Below are 19432 nucleotides of genomic sequence, written 5' to 3'. Positions count from 1 at the left end.
AAACATACTAAAAAGTCTTTAAAATATCTTTAAGAGCGTTCATATCATCTAAAATAATTTAGCTTTTAAAAATATTTTCAACATCTTTTATTGTTCTCAGTCTTTAGGCTAATTTAACTCAACTGGTTCTGATGGTAACTTTTAATGTTAGTTTAGGGGGCAGTTTAAATAATATTCACAGATGACAAAGAATTGTGGCAAGATATTTACTGATAATTTTATGTTGGGTTTTAAAACTTTATAAGTATAAAAAAAACAACCCAACAATGAATTAATAAATAACTAAAGAAGCAAACTCACAGTCCATCGTTTCGGGAAGTCAGATCGCAGGGGTTGCATCTGGGGTCAGCTTTAGGTCACTCTGGGCATCCATTAGTGGCCTTATTTAGAGTCTTATTCCTTTAAGAGGAGTGATTGGCCAGCAAAGACAAAGAATCATTACCTTTGCCCGCCCCCTCCCTGCCAGCAGTCAATAATGAGGGATCATTAAAATGAATAGATGGACATTCCCCTTTTCTCCGGATCCTTATTGCAAAATCAGTGTCAGGGGAAATGAAGATTGAGCTTGGAGAAGGCGTCTAAAAGCCTCACAGTGATTGTCGTGAACTCATCTCCAGTGCCAGGCTCCTTTATCTACTGTAAGAGTCTGCACCTGCCTGAACTCCTGACTAGCAAGGGCTTTTACTGTAGCCCATTAAGAGCATCCCTAATGCGCGCTACAGCGTACTTCAACATAAACATTCTGCATATGTACCGAAACATTTACAGCAAACAACACAAGAATGATTGCTTTGGATGTCTTCAGGCCTTTCTTTTTTTTTCGTCCACGAAGAAAACAGAGCGCTCAGAGTGAACTACAAATGTGATATTAAACGCTTCGACTTTGATGTGGAGGATAAAGTGCTCACGTAATGCGATCGTATAAACAGACACTTAAAGACAATTCTCACTTTTCACATGTCTTAAACTCAAGCATCTGTCCCGCCGCTGAATTTTATAAATCCTTGCACAACACTTCACGCATCACAAGAGTGAGCGCAAATCAAGCTGAATGATTACAGATGGAATATAAAAGAAGGCACAGGATTTTTCCAGGCCCCATCTGGTTGCCTTTCTGGGCAACCTCTTAAAATGTCTTTTAAAAAGGTGATTTGTCTGTGGATCCGCAATAATGTGACCGTGTCAGCGTGTCTTCTGCTGATCCTGTCACATGTTGAAACGATCCCATAAAAACTGGGTTTGTGTACACCTGTGGAGCTGGGCGGCCCCGCCTCATTCACATGTAAACATGTGCCGAAATCCACGCACACACATGGCGCTTATCTTCCTCCTTTATCATCCCAAAGGTAACTGATAAGAAGGTCTGTTTATAGTCATCTGACATATGTTTCAAACGAATAAAAGCGGAAAAAAAAGTCACAGAAAGTGACTCAAGAGACCAACAGAGATCAAATGCTGGACTGGCTTATGGGACAGAGTTATCAAAGATCCCTCAATGTGGTCAAGCAGTTATCTCTTAAAGCATCTCTTAAAGTCACCCCCGTGGCTCTCTCAACATGCCCTTCATAACAGAAGTATACTGAGGATTTACTGCTTGCAGATGGCTCATGAGAGACAAGGGCAGGCGCTCCACCACCATGCCTTTGCACTTGCTTTATAAAAGCCCAAATCAAGGGCTCTCTGGGAATACAATAGGGGAGGAAGTGGGGCCAAAAAGGCACTATAAATCTGTATAGTCAAACTTCGAAGTCTGAGCCCTCTGCCAGGCTGTGTGGACATGTGAACCTTTTGGGGAGGGAGGCACGCGCTGCAATCATTATGATCAGGGATTGACATTTTCCTTGTCTGGACTCTTGACTTCACAGCAGAGATGCTGTGGCCGTCAAATGACAGACTGTGCCGCGCGTCTGCTGCTCACTGGGGCTGTCTGTCAGCACATCAGCCTGTCAGTACCAATAGCAGTTGATGAAATTGTGATCGTTTGGTAAGGCAGTTGGTCGAATGTTAATCTCAGGTGGGTTGTGTCCTGCATACACAAGAGGCAGCCATGATGTTTTTTATACAAATACATACAATACAATACATGTATTTGATATATTTCGTAAATATAGGATGGAAATCTCCTTGCAGCTAGTAAAAATATGCGGTTGCAACGATGTTCTTTTTGCATTTGGTGAACAACTGCAAGCAGTTTTAATGACTAACAGGTTACACCCTTAACCTCTGGATCATCACTTTCTGCTGCAGCGCAATCGCCTGGTAAAAACCAACCGGTCTCCAAACAATTGTAATCTGACTCAGACTGACTCACTCTTGGCAAAGGTTTGGAAATAACTGCAGTCTAGTTAGTAGTTTGTGGCACGTATACAGATTTGCAATAGATGGAGATGGATTTGCCATTTTTGCAGATTATTCACTGTATTATCACAACCTTATTCAATTTCAAATTGATAATCGACTGATAGCAGATTCTGTTTTATTGCCCTTTTATTGTCACTTTGAAAAAGTCACTTTGAAGACGGCAAAGTGACTCTTGTGCTTTAAGACTACTGACTGCGAGTGGTGGCAGACTTTGAAGCAACCATTTCAAATGCAACCAAGTTTGCAATGAATTTGTTCGTGCCACAGCCTCCAACCACTCTTTTCCATAGTGTGACCGTCGCATAAAACTTTGACCTTTGAGGTCATCGAATTGACATGAATGCACATGAATGCTTTATGTGCCTGGCAGGAGAGATAGCAGTTTTCTTGCAAGAAATCAGATCAGAGGAGATCAGATCAAGAGCTAAACCCAAGGAAGCCTTTTAACTACCTACAAAAGTGTCTACCAGCTCTTCTAAGAGTGATGAACAAACACATTGTGAAATAAACTGTGTTCAACACACACACTCTCTTTCCCCACCACATTTATCAGTTACACATGCTGACAAATTAGATTTGTTTGCCCTTGGGATGATTGTGTCTCCTTGCTTTTGGTCTTTTCGCCAAGCTATGCCATGCAAAGCAGAGAAATATAGGCTTATATGTACAGTGTTTATTAAAAACGAAACAACTTTTGAGTAACTGTGTAAGTTAATTAGGTGCTTATTTCAGCTGTAAATTCTTTATGCTGTGAATTGTTGATTTCCACATCATACATTCAAACTTTTCGTGTTTCTGTACTTCTAAACAAAAATATAACCAATAAGAAAAGATTCTAAAGCTGCGTTTGTCCTTGCGCCATTGATATTTCACTCTTATGGACCACTGCTTCGGCATTGGAAACCATAGCCCGGAGTCATCTCGCCACTGTGTCAAAGGGTATGGCGCTGGGAGAGGAAGACTAAGGTAAGAAGGACAGGGTGCCAGGAAAAAGGGGCGTGACTGTATCTGTAAATAGTGGCTCTATTTTGGGCTTACCTCGGTCAAACAGGGGAGCACCGCCTAGGCCTGCCTTCTGTTACTATGGGGATGGGCGCTTCATAACTTTGCTGAACGGAAAAAGTCTGGAGGACTGGCAGGTGGTACACAGGAGCGTGGCACAGATCCCATGACGAGGAGCTGGTTCGCTTCTAACTACCCACCACTAACAATACTCACCGGAAAACACGCATGTCGCTGCTTGTACTTGGCATATCCACAGCTTGTTGCATTTTATCCTGCAGTGTCGTTCTGTGCAGTGTGGCTGGCAAAGAGAAAACTTGCAAGATCTGAATTTAAAAATCAGTGTTAGAATGCACAGTTTTTCCTCTCATTGACGTCCAGTGATTTAATTGCTGGGCTGGTGCTTTGCTAGTATTCCTGACCGCTCTAAGTGATTTAAAATGCATGCTTCAAAATTTATTTATTTATTTTAGTTTTAATTACTTTTTTATTCAATTCAAACAAGTTAAAGGAAATAGGGACACTACTCCTCAGCACAATACTTTTCTTTTTTTTACTTTATTATCAAATATTTGTTAACTTTTTTTTCACCAATCGACTTACTCACTTACAAATATGACACCGGGACATTTGTTACTTATGGTCACCAATATGCCATTTATTAGGTCATTTTTGAGAACACATTAAATGCACTTAAAACACATTTCATTTTTTTTCATAAATATTTAATATTAAAGAGAAATATATTTCACCTTGTGCCTACACAGAAAAGCATTAGAGAGTTGCAACAATTTTGTAGCCAAGAAAGGTAGTAAGGCACAAAATAGAAACCTTATTGATAGAGTTTAGTCATGCTATTATAATTATGTTGAAAAATGTATTAGGAAAGCTATCCTGGAAGCTACTATCAGCTAAATGATCCCCAACATCAGTACAGTGTGCATGCTCCAAAAGACAGACAACATGGAAAAGACTGCGTTTATGTGAAGAGTTGACAGAAGCGCGTTTATGACACTACAGTGGAAATCAGTCTACAATATTTGGTCTGGAGGCAAGAATATCAGCTCTGTGTTTATGGTAAAGTGCATGTCTTTTTTTTTTTTTTTTTTGTATGATGGAACCATCCTATGCTAAAGTCTGTGTCAGAAAAAAAAAGAAACTTTGACAATAATTTCACCAAAGATAAAATCCTTTGGTCTACTCAGATCAATTATTGCCAGCTGTAAGTAACAGTCCTGCCAGCTCCTCAGTGAAATCACCCAGATGATGAGGAAAACTGAGCCTGTGCCTATTTACATGCAAACCTGCAGAGCAACAAGTAACAGACAAATCTATAAAAGTATTCCCCTTAAAATCCAGCAGGTACATTTACCTTTGTTCAACCATCTCTCAGCTGGGAAAGAATAAAACTGATACCTGCCTTTATAAGCTCCTGTAAACCAGGAATTTTGATAGGATATGTACTTTTTTTTTTTTAATCCTCTGATTGTCCTTGCATCATTATGTCATGATCTGGGTGGAAAACTGGAAGACCAGGAAAGGATGATAAGGAAATAGGCACTAAGGTGAAAAAATAAAGGTGAAGGGTAGCAGAAATGCTACAAAATCATATCAGGGAAAGACAGGGGAGGGGGTGGGGGGATAACAAACTGCATGATATGAGCATAAGGCATACATATTTTCAAATACATGTTTATACAAAAGAATATCATACATAAAATTCCGTATAAATGAACAAAGATAATAAGGAAGCAGGCAAAACAAAATTTGAATCAGTTGACATGCTTCCTATAGATGTTCCAGCCTTTTTGTTTCCCTGTAAACAAATAATTGAAATAATACAAAAAAATGTCATAGAAAACTTTCAGTCGGGTTTTTACACTGAACTGTTTGCATTTGCCTGACTGCTGCTGCTGCTTGCTGTCAATAGCACTGCTGTAAGGCACCGAGTTGGTTGATGCGGACTGACTGTGCAGACAAATGAACCAAAGTGATGAAGCTTGACACTTATTGTCCCATTAGCTTGTCCATGCATTAACGTACAGATCACACTCGAAATGAAGATTGTCATTTGTTAACGACAGAAAATAACTCAGTCTCTATGAGTTGTTTGGTCCACTAAACATCAGCTGCGAATTAAGGCAAGTGTAATCGTGTACTTTGCCCCTGATATATCACTTCCCTTTTTTCGTTTCTGTAAATATAACATTCACCTGTTTATTCAAATGGAGCTTGCCAGTGATTGTCAATGTGAGCCTGCAGAGAGTCTTAGACTGAAGAGGAGCGGGTGGCATCGGTGGTTAGGTGGGAGATCCTGGTCAAACTTTAATTCTTTATAATCTGGATCTCTGGCTGTTTTTGTCCTCGTTCGTTGATGCTGCTGTTTGGATGTGTATGTGCTGCTGCTGCAGGAGACTCAAATGGTCTATGCGTGAGTGTGCACCGAGATGCTGGAGAGGTCGTTCCTGATGATCTCATTAACTGTGGAAACAAAAGAGAAAGAGGAGATCTTTATTAACTGCTCCCATTTAATGACACGCTAAAGCATTATTACATTTCATGAAAATACTGGCCCTTGATGGGTCGTTTGTTTGAACACTGACAAAGGTTGGAGTCAGATCCCCAGAACCTCAGGGGACCAGATGCTCCAGTCAGATTTAAAGTGACACTCAAGAGCTGTGTTTACTTGTCATGGTTAATACCGATCATCTTTTTAAATGTCTCATATATCTTTGATGGGGCTTTCTAAGTCTGAAGGTAAAACCCTGAAGAAATCACCTAGGCTCTCTAAATAGGTTCATTTTCTAGGGCATGACTCATTTTATAGACTGAAGATCAGGGGATATTGGCTTTTGCGGCTTTTGAAATCGGTCTCTCACCACTTCCCTAAGTGCAGTAGTTGATCACTTTTGTTTTTATTCATTTTTCCCACAAAAAAGAAAAAAGACCCAACAACAACAACTACTACAAAGCTCAATTACAAGACAAGACAGTGACCCACTGGGTGAGCTTGGTTGTATTATTTAACCTCGACAGATCCTAACTCTGGTTTTGAGATCTTTACTATTTCAATTCTGTGCTTGTATATCAATCATTTCCAAATTATTATGTTAAGTACCATGGTTAGGATCAGGTAATGTCTAAGTGTAGAAAGAAAAAAACATATACATTTCACAGAAAATATGGGAGTTCATACTTTCATATTTTTTAAGGTTAGCCTGGTATATAATCTGCTAACGTCTGATTTCAATATCACCTCATGACTCAGCTGCATCCTGCATACAGTTCCCGCTGTTTGTCCTGCAAGCCACTTTGCAACCCCCTCCGCCCCAGATCTGTGACCTGTCTGTTGCCTTGGATACCTGCTCTGTTATGATGGAAGGACAGAGCCATAGTGTCAAATATAAATTACACGTGTTGGCAAGTCCTCTTTTGGCTGAAGTGTTCCTAGCTACTCTGGACTTTTCTTATTAGCGAACTCTTTAAACATGAGAACATCTCAGACAGCACTACACTGCATACTTGACATCAGGACATCATGGACATCTGAAGCCACAGTCCAAACATATCAATGTCATTAGCAACTCATTTCGGCTCCATGCGAATATCCCTGTTTTTAGTCATCGTCTTGTGTTTCCTGCACCAGTTCCTGTGCCCGCGCTTTTCCCACAGTCGGGCAGACAGAGATCAGTCCCCTGCCTTTATCTTCTCTGTGTTCTTTGGCAAAACAGAGGGAAGTGACTGAGAAGATGGCGAGGACCCTGAGACCTGTTGTTCGACAAAAACAAGAAGCCTCATAGTCACAGAGCTCGCCTTGATAAGACAGGCCGATGCAGTCTGAGTCTGCTGAAACCACCATCGGAGCCGAGACAGGAAGTCCACCCACTTTGAAGTTCAGAGTGGGGCTGCGTTTGTTATCACTGCATACTCTTTGGTGAATTATGAAGCATCAGCATAGATCAAGACAAAAACAACACTAAAGAAAAACTTATTTGGAGCTCCTTTTGTACTATATCATTTAACTGCTGCTTGATTTCAGTTAAGTGTGATGTTGATGGCTGAGGTGCTAATAAAAAAATGTTTTGCTGAACTGATCCATGCAGAATAAATGGCAGAACCACCAAGGAAACAAGGCTGAAGACATAAATAATGTTAGATTTAAAAGACACACAGGCTCTACAATAATAGCTGTCCTTGTTTTCTGTATGCAAACACCCACCTTTTCACACACACAAACAAGCATGCACACACACACACACACACACACACAAGTTGGTTGGGACTCCCCTCCCTGAACAGGAGGAACTCCCATTGGAAAAACTCAACCTGTGCCAACAGTGTTGGCTGTTTTCAACCCTGTTCCGCTCCGGGCTAAACAAGCATTTACATGCTGTGGTTATTTTTAGATCCACCATTGCAGGACATGAAGGAAGTGCAAGCCCATGTATGCAAAATGAAATGATCACAGAGAGGTGAGAAAACATCGCCAGCTAGTTCTTAAGAAGAGGTGGGAAAACCCGACAGTTCAGCAGCAGAAAGCCACAAATATATCATTCATATTTCTGAGATTAAAAGTGGTGGCTTCTTTTTCTTCATTTCAGTCACTGTTCAAAAAAAGAAAAAGAAAAAAGAAAAAAGAAAAAAAATCGTGACGTCTCTTCCTCCCACATATTAACTGCAGTGTTATTTTGATGCCCTTTATCAACTAATATTTTCCATTGGCAAGCACAAAGATGTTCCATTCTGAAGAAATAGTGACAGAGAGAAGAAAGGTAAAACACTGGCCCTTGTGTTTCATTTATGTACTCTGTCAGCAACGTGAGAATTTTAGAAGCAGGATGTGGCCAACTGTTGCACCACAAGACAACACCAAGATGCTATTTATAGCGTCTTAATACTCATGTCACTATTTAGTTGTGACAAGTTCTGGGAAACAAAGACCTTTTAAAGAAAACTCACAGGTAATGTTTTTGAGAGAACCGAAGGTCTCGCATGTCACGCATCTTTTAAAAAAATTAGTTGAAATGATCCAGTTTTAGCTAAAGACTTTTTTTTTTACTTTTCTGTCCTGAGCTTATGTATCTTCTTTTTTGAGAAAAAATGAACCAGAAAGAATTATCTCTCTGTTTTTCCTTTACTACATTTTTGACTCTGTCTCACCGTCCTTGAGGTGACTAGATAACCACAAATATGCAGCAGTGGGGAAGGTTGTCAGGCATTCGGAGGAACATTTAGTTCTAAATAAAATTTGGCTTAAAAAATTCGTCCCGTTGCACAACGTGGACCGGCAAGTGAGGATTATAAGATTTCATCAGCAAACCTTGTAAATCTAAGTGTAACCTTTAAAAAAGAGTGCCAGAGGGCTATATTTCCACTTTCGTGATCGCTATATGCTATTGTTAAAAAAAAAGATTCCATGTAATGTTACAATAACGAAAGCAAAGTGGCCTGGCATCCCTCTCAACAGCACTGGAAACTTTTTTTTTCTTTTTTTCAGTTGCCCAGGTTAATAATGGAAAGCTGGGAGGATACCCTCTCGTGAATAAACAAAAACAGTGGAAAACTGAGCTCCAAATATTCCCCTGCTGAAAAAAAAGAACGAGAGAAACAAAAAACACGTGCCCTGCTAGGCTTAGTTAAACAGAGTGGCATCCTTTATTAAGCTTCCCTGCCAACGCAATCGGCAAACCGCAGCCTGGACCTGTCAGGACCTATACTCCAGACTGGGTGGCTGGGAGATCTATTTCAGGCAGGTGTGAGAGTGACACAAAAATATGACTGCGCTTTACTGTGATGCCAGCCAAGGTGAACAGCTCTATGGACAATTCACCTTTGTGAGGGCCTGCCAGTGTTTCTTGGCAGGGAAAGTGGCTAATTGCTAAATCCCTGCCTCCATTGGGTGTGACTCCGGGCTGAATAAACGTTGACCTCGCTAAAATAACCAGTCTGTATCAACTGTCGTGGAAGATGTTTTTCAACCTGCTAGAAGGCGGTAATGGAGGCAGCTCTAGTATACACCCTGAATATACCGGGGTATGCAAATTTAACACGACTGCTGTCGGTACTTGCAGCTTTTAGAATAACAAATTGGCCACGCCTTAAATCATACAAAGGTTCTCTAACTACGAGTATTATTTCCAAAATTCACATTACATTGTATTAAATTAGACTTATTTGGGTAATTTGTGATTAAGACCGTAAACTCATCAGGAGAGTGTTTGCTAAGATGTTTGCTGGACTTCTTTTTGCAACCAGAGAGGTCATTAGAAAGAATACAAGTTTAGGTCACACTGATTTGCTTTACTTTTCAGACCAGAGGCTACATGTACTATTTTATCTACATATAAAGACACAAAAAAATGAAGAAAAAGTAAAGCTGGTCTGTAGTTATGTCTTACTTTTTTCTTTTGAAGAATCCAATCCAATGGCTTAGGTAGCAAAAACATCATATTCACTGTGCTGCTGACATAATTTGGAGGGTACAGTATATACAAGCACTGATATAGCGACAGCATAGTTGCCATACCTCACTGTTACTTACTTACAAATTGGCTTCTTTTTATCCAGTAATACAAGCACGCCTGATATGACTTCATTTGGCTTTTCTAAGAGTTCAGTGTGAACCTGACCTGCACTGGGGATTTAGTTAGCATTGTTACGGGATAGTGCTGTGCACTGGGGTTCGATAACAGCCGGGCTTCCTTAGAGAACAGAGGATGCCCTGTGGTCTGGAGAGATGCGGAGCCTCGAGGCCTGAGAGCCTCTTGGAGGTTCCTGCTGTCGAAACACGATCCCCTGTAGTCAAATCAGGCCTGACTGGCAAACACCCGACAGCGAGAGAGAGCAAGAGACTTCACCTCACCCCGGCCTCCGTACGTGACCTCCGTACTTAAGGTTGCAACAACAGGTTCCTGGCAGTGACTTCTGCTCTGCCGCTCGAAGTCTCTTGATACTGAAGAAGTGGAGGGCACCTTCCTGAACTCCTCTTACTTTCACGACACGTGCTAGCTGCAGCTGTGTTAGGGTCAAGGACCTTCACACTGTAGCGAAGGTGATTGTTTCCTGTGCTTGCTCGTACCTCCTGTAGTACAACATCGGGTTTTGTGAGAGAGAAGAGGAAGTTTCCTTCTATTGTGGCCCCGAGACTCTCGGCAGCACGTGAGGAAGTTTGCCTGAGTCACACAAGTTCTTTCATGTAAACACACAAAAATCGAATCGCCACCCAATCTCTACACTACCTCGGAGTGAGTAAAAGGAGACTGGCTGCGAGGAGGACTCACAGTTAAACCTCATCTGACCTCGTACTTTCATGTGAAATTGATTTGGTGGGGAAGCCGAACTAAAGCTCAAACTTGCCGGAGAGAGACAATTGAATTTCCTGGTACATATTACTTTTGTTTCCCCACTATATCAAATCTTCTCTCGGCCTCAGCAGAAACACTTAATGGACAATTTGCTGCCTCCCACACACAGCTCGAGCGGCTGGACGGAGAGGCTCTGACACAGCGTCACTTATCTTGTGCTAATCACCAGCAGTGTCAAAAATAGGGAGGAGGGGGGTGAAAGGTCGGAACGCACACGCGCATAAAATGACACAGACAGAGAAGTCAGCATGGAGTAAGTGAAAGAGAGCGAGCGAAACCGAGGGAGACGCGATCCTTATTCCCACAGATAAACACAAATGGAAAGAGACAAAGCGTTCCGCTCATGCTTCATCGTGATAAAGTGCTTCATAAATTCATCTGAGCCTTGCAGGTAGACAGCTTCTAATCCATTGCAGGGATCCCTTTGGGCCTAATGATGTGATGATATGTACAGACAGTATATTTCATCCCCACAGTTAGGCTGATCTGTGAAGCCCCAGGCTTTCCCATGTGGAATCGCTCAGTCTCCTCAGCTGACAGAGGAGTTGGAGAGAAGAAAAAGAAGGGGGGGGGGAGAGAGAGACAGGGCCACAGTGAATAGGTTTAAGACAAAGCCGAGTTTACCCTGAGAACTGAGGCTTTTTTACAGCTGCCCTGCAACAGCTGCAGAGTACCGATGTGTGGTGATCTCCTCACACTGCTGAGGTGAACAGCGATCCCACGAAATTCACTTTATTGATTTTGGACTTGGAGTCATGGCTAGAGATAATCATGAGAGAATAATAGATGAGGAGCGTAATGGTAGGTGACACATGCCTAACACTAAAAGTCTTATTTCTGTCTCTCCCACTTTACTATTTTTAGTTTGATTTAATTTTCTCCCCCTCCCCCCAACAAGATTGCCGGGCTATTCAGCTGCCAAAGAGTGGATTAAAAGTAAGCGAGCTACAGACAGACATTTCTGACCAACAGTTCACCTCTCAGTCTGCGAGTGAGTGCTGCCTGCAGAGACGAGGAGCCTTGATGATGTAAAAATAGTGCAAAAGGTCTGCGTCAATTCTTTTGCTGTTAAAAAGCACTATTATCTTAATACGTTGTCAGTGCGTTCCCATTTAGAGAAAAGCTATTCTATTGTTTAAGGGATCAGGTCTCTGCAGTGCATGTTTTTCTGAGACTACAATACATTTAAATAGCCAGATTTACCAATGTTGTCATAGTGTGTTGTATGCTCAAATCATTTAAATACAAAATATTAAATCTTGTGCTGTTTTTTTGTTTGTTTCAGCTTACCCCACGGCTTCATGTGCACCCACTTCCACGTTGTCCCATCCCTGAATGAACCTACTGAATCACAACTGATGAGAATGAATTAGGAGTAAATTAGCTTTCTATTTTTTATTTTTTTTAGTGGCACGAAAAAAAAGAAATAAAGTATAGAGTGTAAACAGTAAGTGCTCTGATGTCGCTGAACAGATTTCCAATCAATATGTCTGCTGCTGTTTTTAGACAAGGACTCCTGGCTCAGTTGGATGAGAGAGCTAGAGCAGCCTTGAGAAATAATGATGACATACTCTCTGCGCCTCATGTGGAGAGACAAAGTGGAGCTGGGCTCTAATCTCCACCTGAGTCTCCGATGCGCCTCTCCCTTCAGAGCGCATGCTTTATGGCTCTCTGTAGTCAGACGAATCGGAAGAGTTCAGGGTTGCCTGCCTCAGCCCACAACCACCGAAAAGTATCCAAAATTTACTAGAGAGGCTGGAGAACAATGAAACAGCAGCATACCAAATTAGAACCCTAAAGACAACAACTTTTACTGAAAGCCCCACCACTGATATGCTTATTTTGGCCGCGGCCGCGCAGAACCTTTGTCTTTGATCTTGCTTGGTGTGCTCTGCCGCTCCCTATCTCACCTCACTCTGTCTCTCTCTTTGTGAGCCTTCCACTTCCCTCCTCCTCCTCTCATTTCCTCCCAGGCCCAGGAGGCCCCGGGTGTGCTCGCTTGAGGTCGGTCTCTGGGGAGGATGAGGGGGAGGTGTTTACATGGTTGGAGCTACTCTCTGGTGCCCTCATCACTGACTTCTCTGAATTTGGCGTGTGAGGCGTTACGAGTGCGTCACGAGCAATAACAGTCTTTGTCTGGCGTTATAGTTCACGAGCATTCTACACTTTTTAAGAAGGATAAAAAAGGATGCTGCAGTACGAGCCGCACTAGTCGACTGACAGGTGATGTCACCGAGTGCGGCGCAGATGCTCGAATGTTTAGCACAAAAAGCGCTTTCTGTTATTTTGATTGCACGGGTCCCCTTGATTGCGTTAAATTGCCTTTAAAAAAAGTTACAGTGGAAGAATACCACAACAAAACACAACAATCAAAGTGTTTATCAAACAAAAGCAAACATAAAAGCAACACGCTAAAGAGCTTCTGTGTGTACAGACCATGTGAAATCAAAAGCTCCGTTTCACGCAACTAGCAGAGCATGAATGCATAAAGCAAACACCAAAGCCTGAAAAAAAATAGCACCGAACTGAGCAAAACTCGCACATCTCAGCAGCTGAGATATGAAAGGAGACAGATTAAAACTCTTTGCATGGCTCATTACCAATGGGTTTATGGTAAAATAACTCGGCCATCTGATAAACTCGCCGTGATTGATTTGGAATTAGAAACGTATGCTCCTGCGGCGGCCGACGCAGACGGCTCGGGATTTCACCGCTTTCTTTCTTTTTTTTGAATTATGGAATGGAGTCTAAAAATATGAGCATATTGAAACAATCATACTTCAAGTAGGCTGCAGTCGTTTGGGTGAGAATTTGGCAGTGCACCTGCATATAATACAATTTACAACTGCATTTGTAGTGGGCTTCTTTAAATCACCTGTTGCCTGTCAGCTGAAATGTGGGATTTCAGACTTGTTTTCTTCTGTTTATATATAAATTATATTCTCTGTGTCCAAAAAGGCTTACATCACTGTGAGCTTTATTGTTTGCTATTCATCATAGACGGATGGCTGGTTTTGGTGTAGCAGCAAGTCATGGTCTTAAGTTAACCCGTCTCTTTAGACATCCATGAAAACGCATTAGCTTTTGGCATGCCAAAGTTGGACATTTGTTGTCAACCCCAGTGTCTCATTGTTTGTTTTGGCTTGAACGCTTTGATGAAAACAACATTTCCACTGATCTAGGACCTTGCCGAGCTGTATGGCGGGTTTGCATAGAGAGATAAGGCACTGAAAAGTATACTAAGCTAACTAAATCTTAAAAAGCTTCTGCTGATCACGGGAACATGGCCTCTCGCTTTCAGCATCCCCATGGCGCTCTAGTGATCTCTACTGAAGCTGAGAGTTATCTGATTAACACCCTGTCTGCTCACCCCAACAATTGCCCCTGTAGCTTTAAAGCCTATACTCAGGAGGACACAGAGGGGGAGGCCCTCCTTGGGGCACATCATGGATTTATTCGCTGGAAGGTAGAGAGAGCCAGTCGTGGCCAAATATTCTCTTATCTCCTTTCCAACACCCTTGACCTCGCTTTGATTTTCATAGACAAGCGTACATCCATCTGGAGACTGTATAGCTGTCAAGAAACCCAGACTGTCTCAGAGCTGAAGGTGAAGACAGCTACACTTTCGCAGACAGCGGGTGAGACGGAGACATTGTTGGCCACCTGTAAATCACAGACGCACATCTTCACCTGCTTCTGTTTGCGGTGTTTAAAATCTTACAAACTCAACAGTTGGTGGTGCTCCGGGAGAGAACCTTCCACTTGAATAACTTAAAAGAAACGAGAGCCTGCTCTGCTACTCCATCCTACAGTAAATCTAACTGATCTAATTAAAGTGTACGTGATGTTTTCATTCACATAGAGCTTAGACACAGAGCTTTCCAAGTCCAGCTCCCCGCAGATTCGTCATGGCTGATTTACTACATGAGCAGAAAGAATTAGTTTGTCCTCTAGTAGTAGGAACTGTGGGGTCTATCAGAAAAGTATGTTCGCAGTTTTTAGGGCTGAAAAATAATAGCATCGCTCTCTAGCAGGAGACTCTTTGTAAAGTATTGTAGATAATGGCTTTAATAGTGGTTAATAAAAAATTTACCACAGAGTTTTTTTTCTTTCGCACACCCCAAAAGTTAAAGATTAATAGCTTATAACCTACAAGACTTTAGTAAATGACCTATAAAGAATTAATGAAGTCATTAGTTACACACTGTATGAAGGGTAAATTATTAAAAAGTCTTACCAATACATTTCTATGGTAGCGCTTCATTTAAACTTTCTCTCTTCGCCATCACTAATGAGCAGATTATGTTTTCAGAGCCCAAAGTGTAACTGTAGGCAGAATTTTTTTTTCTTTGAATCTTGAAAGAATCTTGAATGTCTTCGAAGTGAAATGAAGAATTTGCATGGCTGACAACCAGTGTTGGGTGTAATGTTTTCCAAGCCATAACTACCTTATGTTTTTCAGTAACGAAGCAATATAATGCACAAAGGACATAAAGGACCTTTCTTCTTTTTTCTTCTGGCACTCTAAAATCAGCTGATTTCAATTCATTTGCAGTAGGAGGAACATGTTGGAGTGGTCTGCAACCTTCCAGGACTGGCAATATGGGCATTATTTTTAATTCCCGAAAAGGTAAAATACAAACTGTATCTAGGACAGAAACAACTGCATTATACTGCTAACACAACTTTGGCTTGTTGCAAGCACCTGCACAGACAGCATGCTAACACAAAGCTAGCTAAGAACCCAGAGGGATGATAAAGCTGAGTGTATGCTGACCCCAGCCCGGCAGCCAGAGCCTGACCTTCAACAGGTAACAAAGGCAGTGATGAGCAGTCAGCCTCGCTGCATTATAGCCTCCATTTCTACCTTTTTCTAAAGTCACTGCTTTGAAGTCTCCTTTGGCTGGTTTTCATCTTTGCTTTGTGTGAAAAAACTGAAATAAGACTGTGAGTGTGTTGTGATTAGGATTGGTCACATTATTTACAGTCTTTTCTAGAGATACCATCATTTTTGTCTGGGCCTGTTACATGCATTTACTTTTTTAAATAATTCCATTGAAGCTTGGTTGAAAAGCAATGTCTGACTTTCATTGGTTAACGTTCCTTTTGTCAGATTAAAGTTATTTCTGTGACCACTGTGTGAGTTTTTCTTTCATTGGCTGAAGGGTACCAACAATTTTGTCCACGTGTTCATCAACTAAAGAACTTAATTTCTGTGTCTTTACAGTAGTAATTGTTTTTTGTTATAATGCTTCACTAAAATCCACAGTAAAGGGTTTTCATATGATTTTGGAAATAAGCAATCAAAGGATTTTCCTTTATGTTAGCATGTTGCTTTGGGCTCAGCTGAGTATACTGTCTGAGTACAATCTGAGAATTGGGGGGCCAGTTGAGGTGTAAAACCTCCATGGGTCATATGTCAATAGCAGGACACTCACAGTTCAGCGGTTACGATCATCCCCTCCAATGAAAGAAACCCATTCACCCACTGCTCTCTGCAAGTGGTCGCTGCTGGGGCAGGAAGAAAATGTGATCTTTCACTTTGGTTGTGTTTTTCTTTCTTTGACTTTCAGTGTCTTGGTTATAATAGCTTTAGCTGTGAAAAGAGCTCATAGTGTCCATCTGTTTGCGTGTGTGTGTGTGTGTGTGTGTGTGTGTGTGTGTGTGTGTGTGTGTGTGTGTGTGTGTGTGTGTGTGTGTGTGTGTGTGTGTGTAAAGAACAGGGGTGATGGAAGCCAGGGAAAATCACCAAGATTACATGCTACTTTCTTCCACCTCAGATTTTCCCCTCTTTCTCCTCCATCTCTGTCTGTGTCTGTGTCTCCTTTATTTCTATGGCTGACCTGCTTCTCCACATGCTCGCTGAATATTCCTGGATGTGAGGGGATGATGAGCATCTCCTGGCCTAAAAAATCTGAAACTCCTGATAAACTCCTCATGAGTACAGGAGCGCAAAGACAAAAAAGAAGAAGAAAGAAGAAAAAAGAAATTCTGTGCGTCTGTTCCTGTCAGTTTGGTGATACGAACATTCTGAAAAGAAGGCTTTCACTTTTTTAAGGTTTCATTATGTTCACTGTTACATTTTACACAGGCTGCCTACATTTACAGTGATTTGTCATTAAACTTGGTAAAAGCAAAGGACATGCTCGTTTGGCTTATATTCTTGTATGTGTTACTACTCTCTCCTTTCAAAGTTTAAATCTTTATCTCCCACTCTCTTATACATTCTTTCTTGATGCTCCTTCTCCTTCCTTGTGTTTTGTCTTATTGACTATCTCCCCCACGTTCTGCTTTCTGAAGCATTTGTGCATAGAGGAGACAGTGTACTCTGCCAACTGTTGCAAAACCCAACGGCTTTCCCCATCCCACCCGCCTGGAACAAACCTCTCTGTTGACATCCGTCGCTAAAGGATACTATTTCACTGACATAACAAATTTCAGATGGGAAGCTGTTATTAAGTGGTCTGGGATGGAGACCTGCTCCTGTTTACTGATGCCGCAGGTATTTATATCCCCTAAATACAACTGCTAGGAGCAAGCATCTCACTGTGGTTACTACTGTACGTTCAAATGAAAGATCCTCGGGCAAGACCCTCTCCAAGCTCCTGGGCTGCTGTCCAGGAGTTGTTCCTGACCCCTGACCTCCCTGTTAAAAGACTAAAACAAAAAAATGCTTGCTTTTAAATCAGTTGTGCTTCTTGGGTGTTTGTGTGGATTGTATGAGTTTTCCATGTGCTCATATTATTTAATGCCAGGAGGAAATATCCAAGATTCAGGGCAAATTTATGGTTTCTGTGACTGCACAGCATTTGTGGTGTTCAGAGTAAGACTCACTATCTCCACAGAGGAACAGTGTTTTAAGGTTGGTGCTGAATTATTGTGGACTGGACAAAATGTTTATGTCATAAAAAAACAAAATACCAGTCGAATCACCGAGATCACTGAGGAGGCTTGAGTTGTGCAACTGGCATGAACCCGCCTTTCCACATGGATGATGTATACTGAAACAGCCTTGAGTGTCATAAAATGTCAGCTAGAAAATGAACAGATAAAGGCTTGGATGCAGCTGAATTCACAGTTTAAATGCAGCCTTCAGAGCTTTATGGAGGAAGGAGACCCGCTCGGTAATCATCCAGTCAGAGCCGTCAACCACACTGACATTTGTCATATTACGATTCAGTAATGAGAGTGTCTGGCATGAGGTGGTAGCTCTATGATCACAGATATACACAGGAAGATCCCAAGCCAAGCCACAGGCCCTGTCTCAGTCCTGACCTGCTGTGATCCGTGTGGCTCGGTGGCTTTTCAGCGCGTGTTTCCTAAACCTCAGAATGTGAGCCACATAAACCGAGCCTCTAAACGGCTGTGTCAGGAGAAACTATAAGAAATACATGACATATGATGAACTGGAATAATATAGCCTTAATGGATAGACTCAGATGAGTCTGGAGAAGGATGCATCTACTGCGCCATGTGGCTTTACTCTGCTATATTTGACTGTATGCTTCGCCGAAGTCCGTGCTCCTATTGATGCCAGGTAATGTGCTTCCACAGAAGGCCACACAGTGCGCGACGAGGAAAAAATAAGACACCGTTCTTTACGGTAGCAGTTCTGCGTCACGCACTTCTGATATTTGGCAAAAGAAACACGAAACCCATTCAAAACCAGAATCAAAGTCTTTCATCTAAATGTGTCCGTGTGTAGATCCCAGACACAAAGAAACCCAATTTGTTTAGATAATTTAGCTGCACATTTTCAGCAGACGCATTCTTTCTCGGTGACTGTGGATATTATGACGGAGCGACTGAAACCAGACCAGATCCTCTGGCTCAGCTGCAAGGGTTTGGGGTGCACACACACACACACACACACAGGCATTAAAGCCAACCTGTTGCGGTAATAAATGGATCGAATTTGTCCAGATTCATCTTGCTGCGTTTATCAGAACTATAATAATATTCCCAATGGTTTTACAAAGAGCTTAAAATCAAAGCACAAATAAGGTAACCCCATTGCCACTGTCATATGTAACCACTTGGATCCAATCATTCGCTAAACTGCGAGCAATCTTGGGCAATAGGGTCTGTAATTGAGTGGGTTTCAAAATGTGTTACAAAAAATATATTATGATCACAACCAGGAATCTACATGCTCTTATGTTCAGCCAGCGGGACAGACATAAAAGAGATGTAAAAGGAAACAGAGCTAAGGTAATCTAGAGGACTTCCACTCAAGTGCAAATGTATTTCTCTTCAGCAAGGACACCACTGAATTCCCTGGGTCCCATTAATGTACCTCCACTTTAACTCCTACACATCAGATTGTAAACTATCAGCATGTTCAACCACACTGTTATGTGCTTTATGAGAATTACTTCATGTATCCAGCTGTGTGTTGCGACAGGATCTGAAGATTGTTATTAGTAGTAGTATTATTACTATTATTTTTATTTTTTATCACCAGCATGCTATCATCTTTTCCAGTGCTATGAAAATAACTACAATTAACAAGCTCATGGGATCAAGCAAAGCATTTACTTACACTTACACAGCTTATACCACAAGTTGATCTTCATATTTACCGAACAGCATATTCTCTAAAGTGCTTAGTAAGGTCTGTAGTATCTGATAATGGGTAATAAGAGCCAAAGCTGCTCAATTCACACAGTAAAAATAATGGTTTTTAATCTTAATGAGAAGAAATT

The 19432-nt window shown here is 41.6% G+C and overlaps 1 protein-coding gene across 2 annotated transcripts in view; it reads right to left on the bottom strand.

Moving 5' to 3' along the window:
* Positions 1 to 4000: 4000 nt before the first annotated feature.
* The window catches only part of LOC116326767 (nuclear factor of activated T-cells, cytoplasmic 1-like), a 60019-nt gene continuing 44587 nt past the window's right edge, over positions 4001 to 19432 (bottom strand). For both annotated transcript variants that reach the window (XM_031748187.2, XM_039618991.1), the window contains one exon: positions 4001 to 5844. In XM_031748187.2, coding sequence (XP_031604047.2) covers positions 5789 to 5844 — 56 coding nt within the window. In that variant the 3' untranslated portion in view covers positions 4001 to 5788. The remainder of the gene's footprint in view (positions 5845 to 19432) is intronic.

The sequence above is a fragment of the Oreochromis aureus genome, linkage group 11, assembly GCF_013358895.1.
Source record: "Oreochromis aureus strain Israel breed Guangdong linkage group 11, ZZ_aureus, whole genome shotgun sequence".
NCBI lineage: Eukaryota > Metazoa > Chordata > Actinopteri > Cichliformes > Cichlidae > Oreochromis > Oreochromis aureus.
The sequence above is the reverse complement of the archived record's forward strand: the minus strand, read 5'-3'. Positions and strand labels throughout refer to the sequence as shown.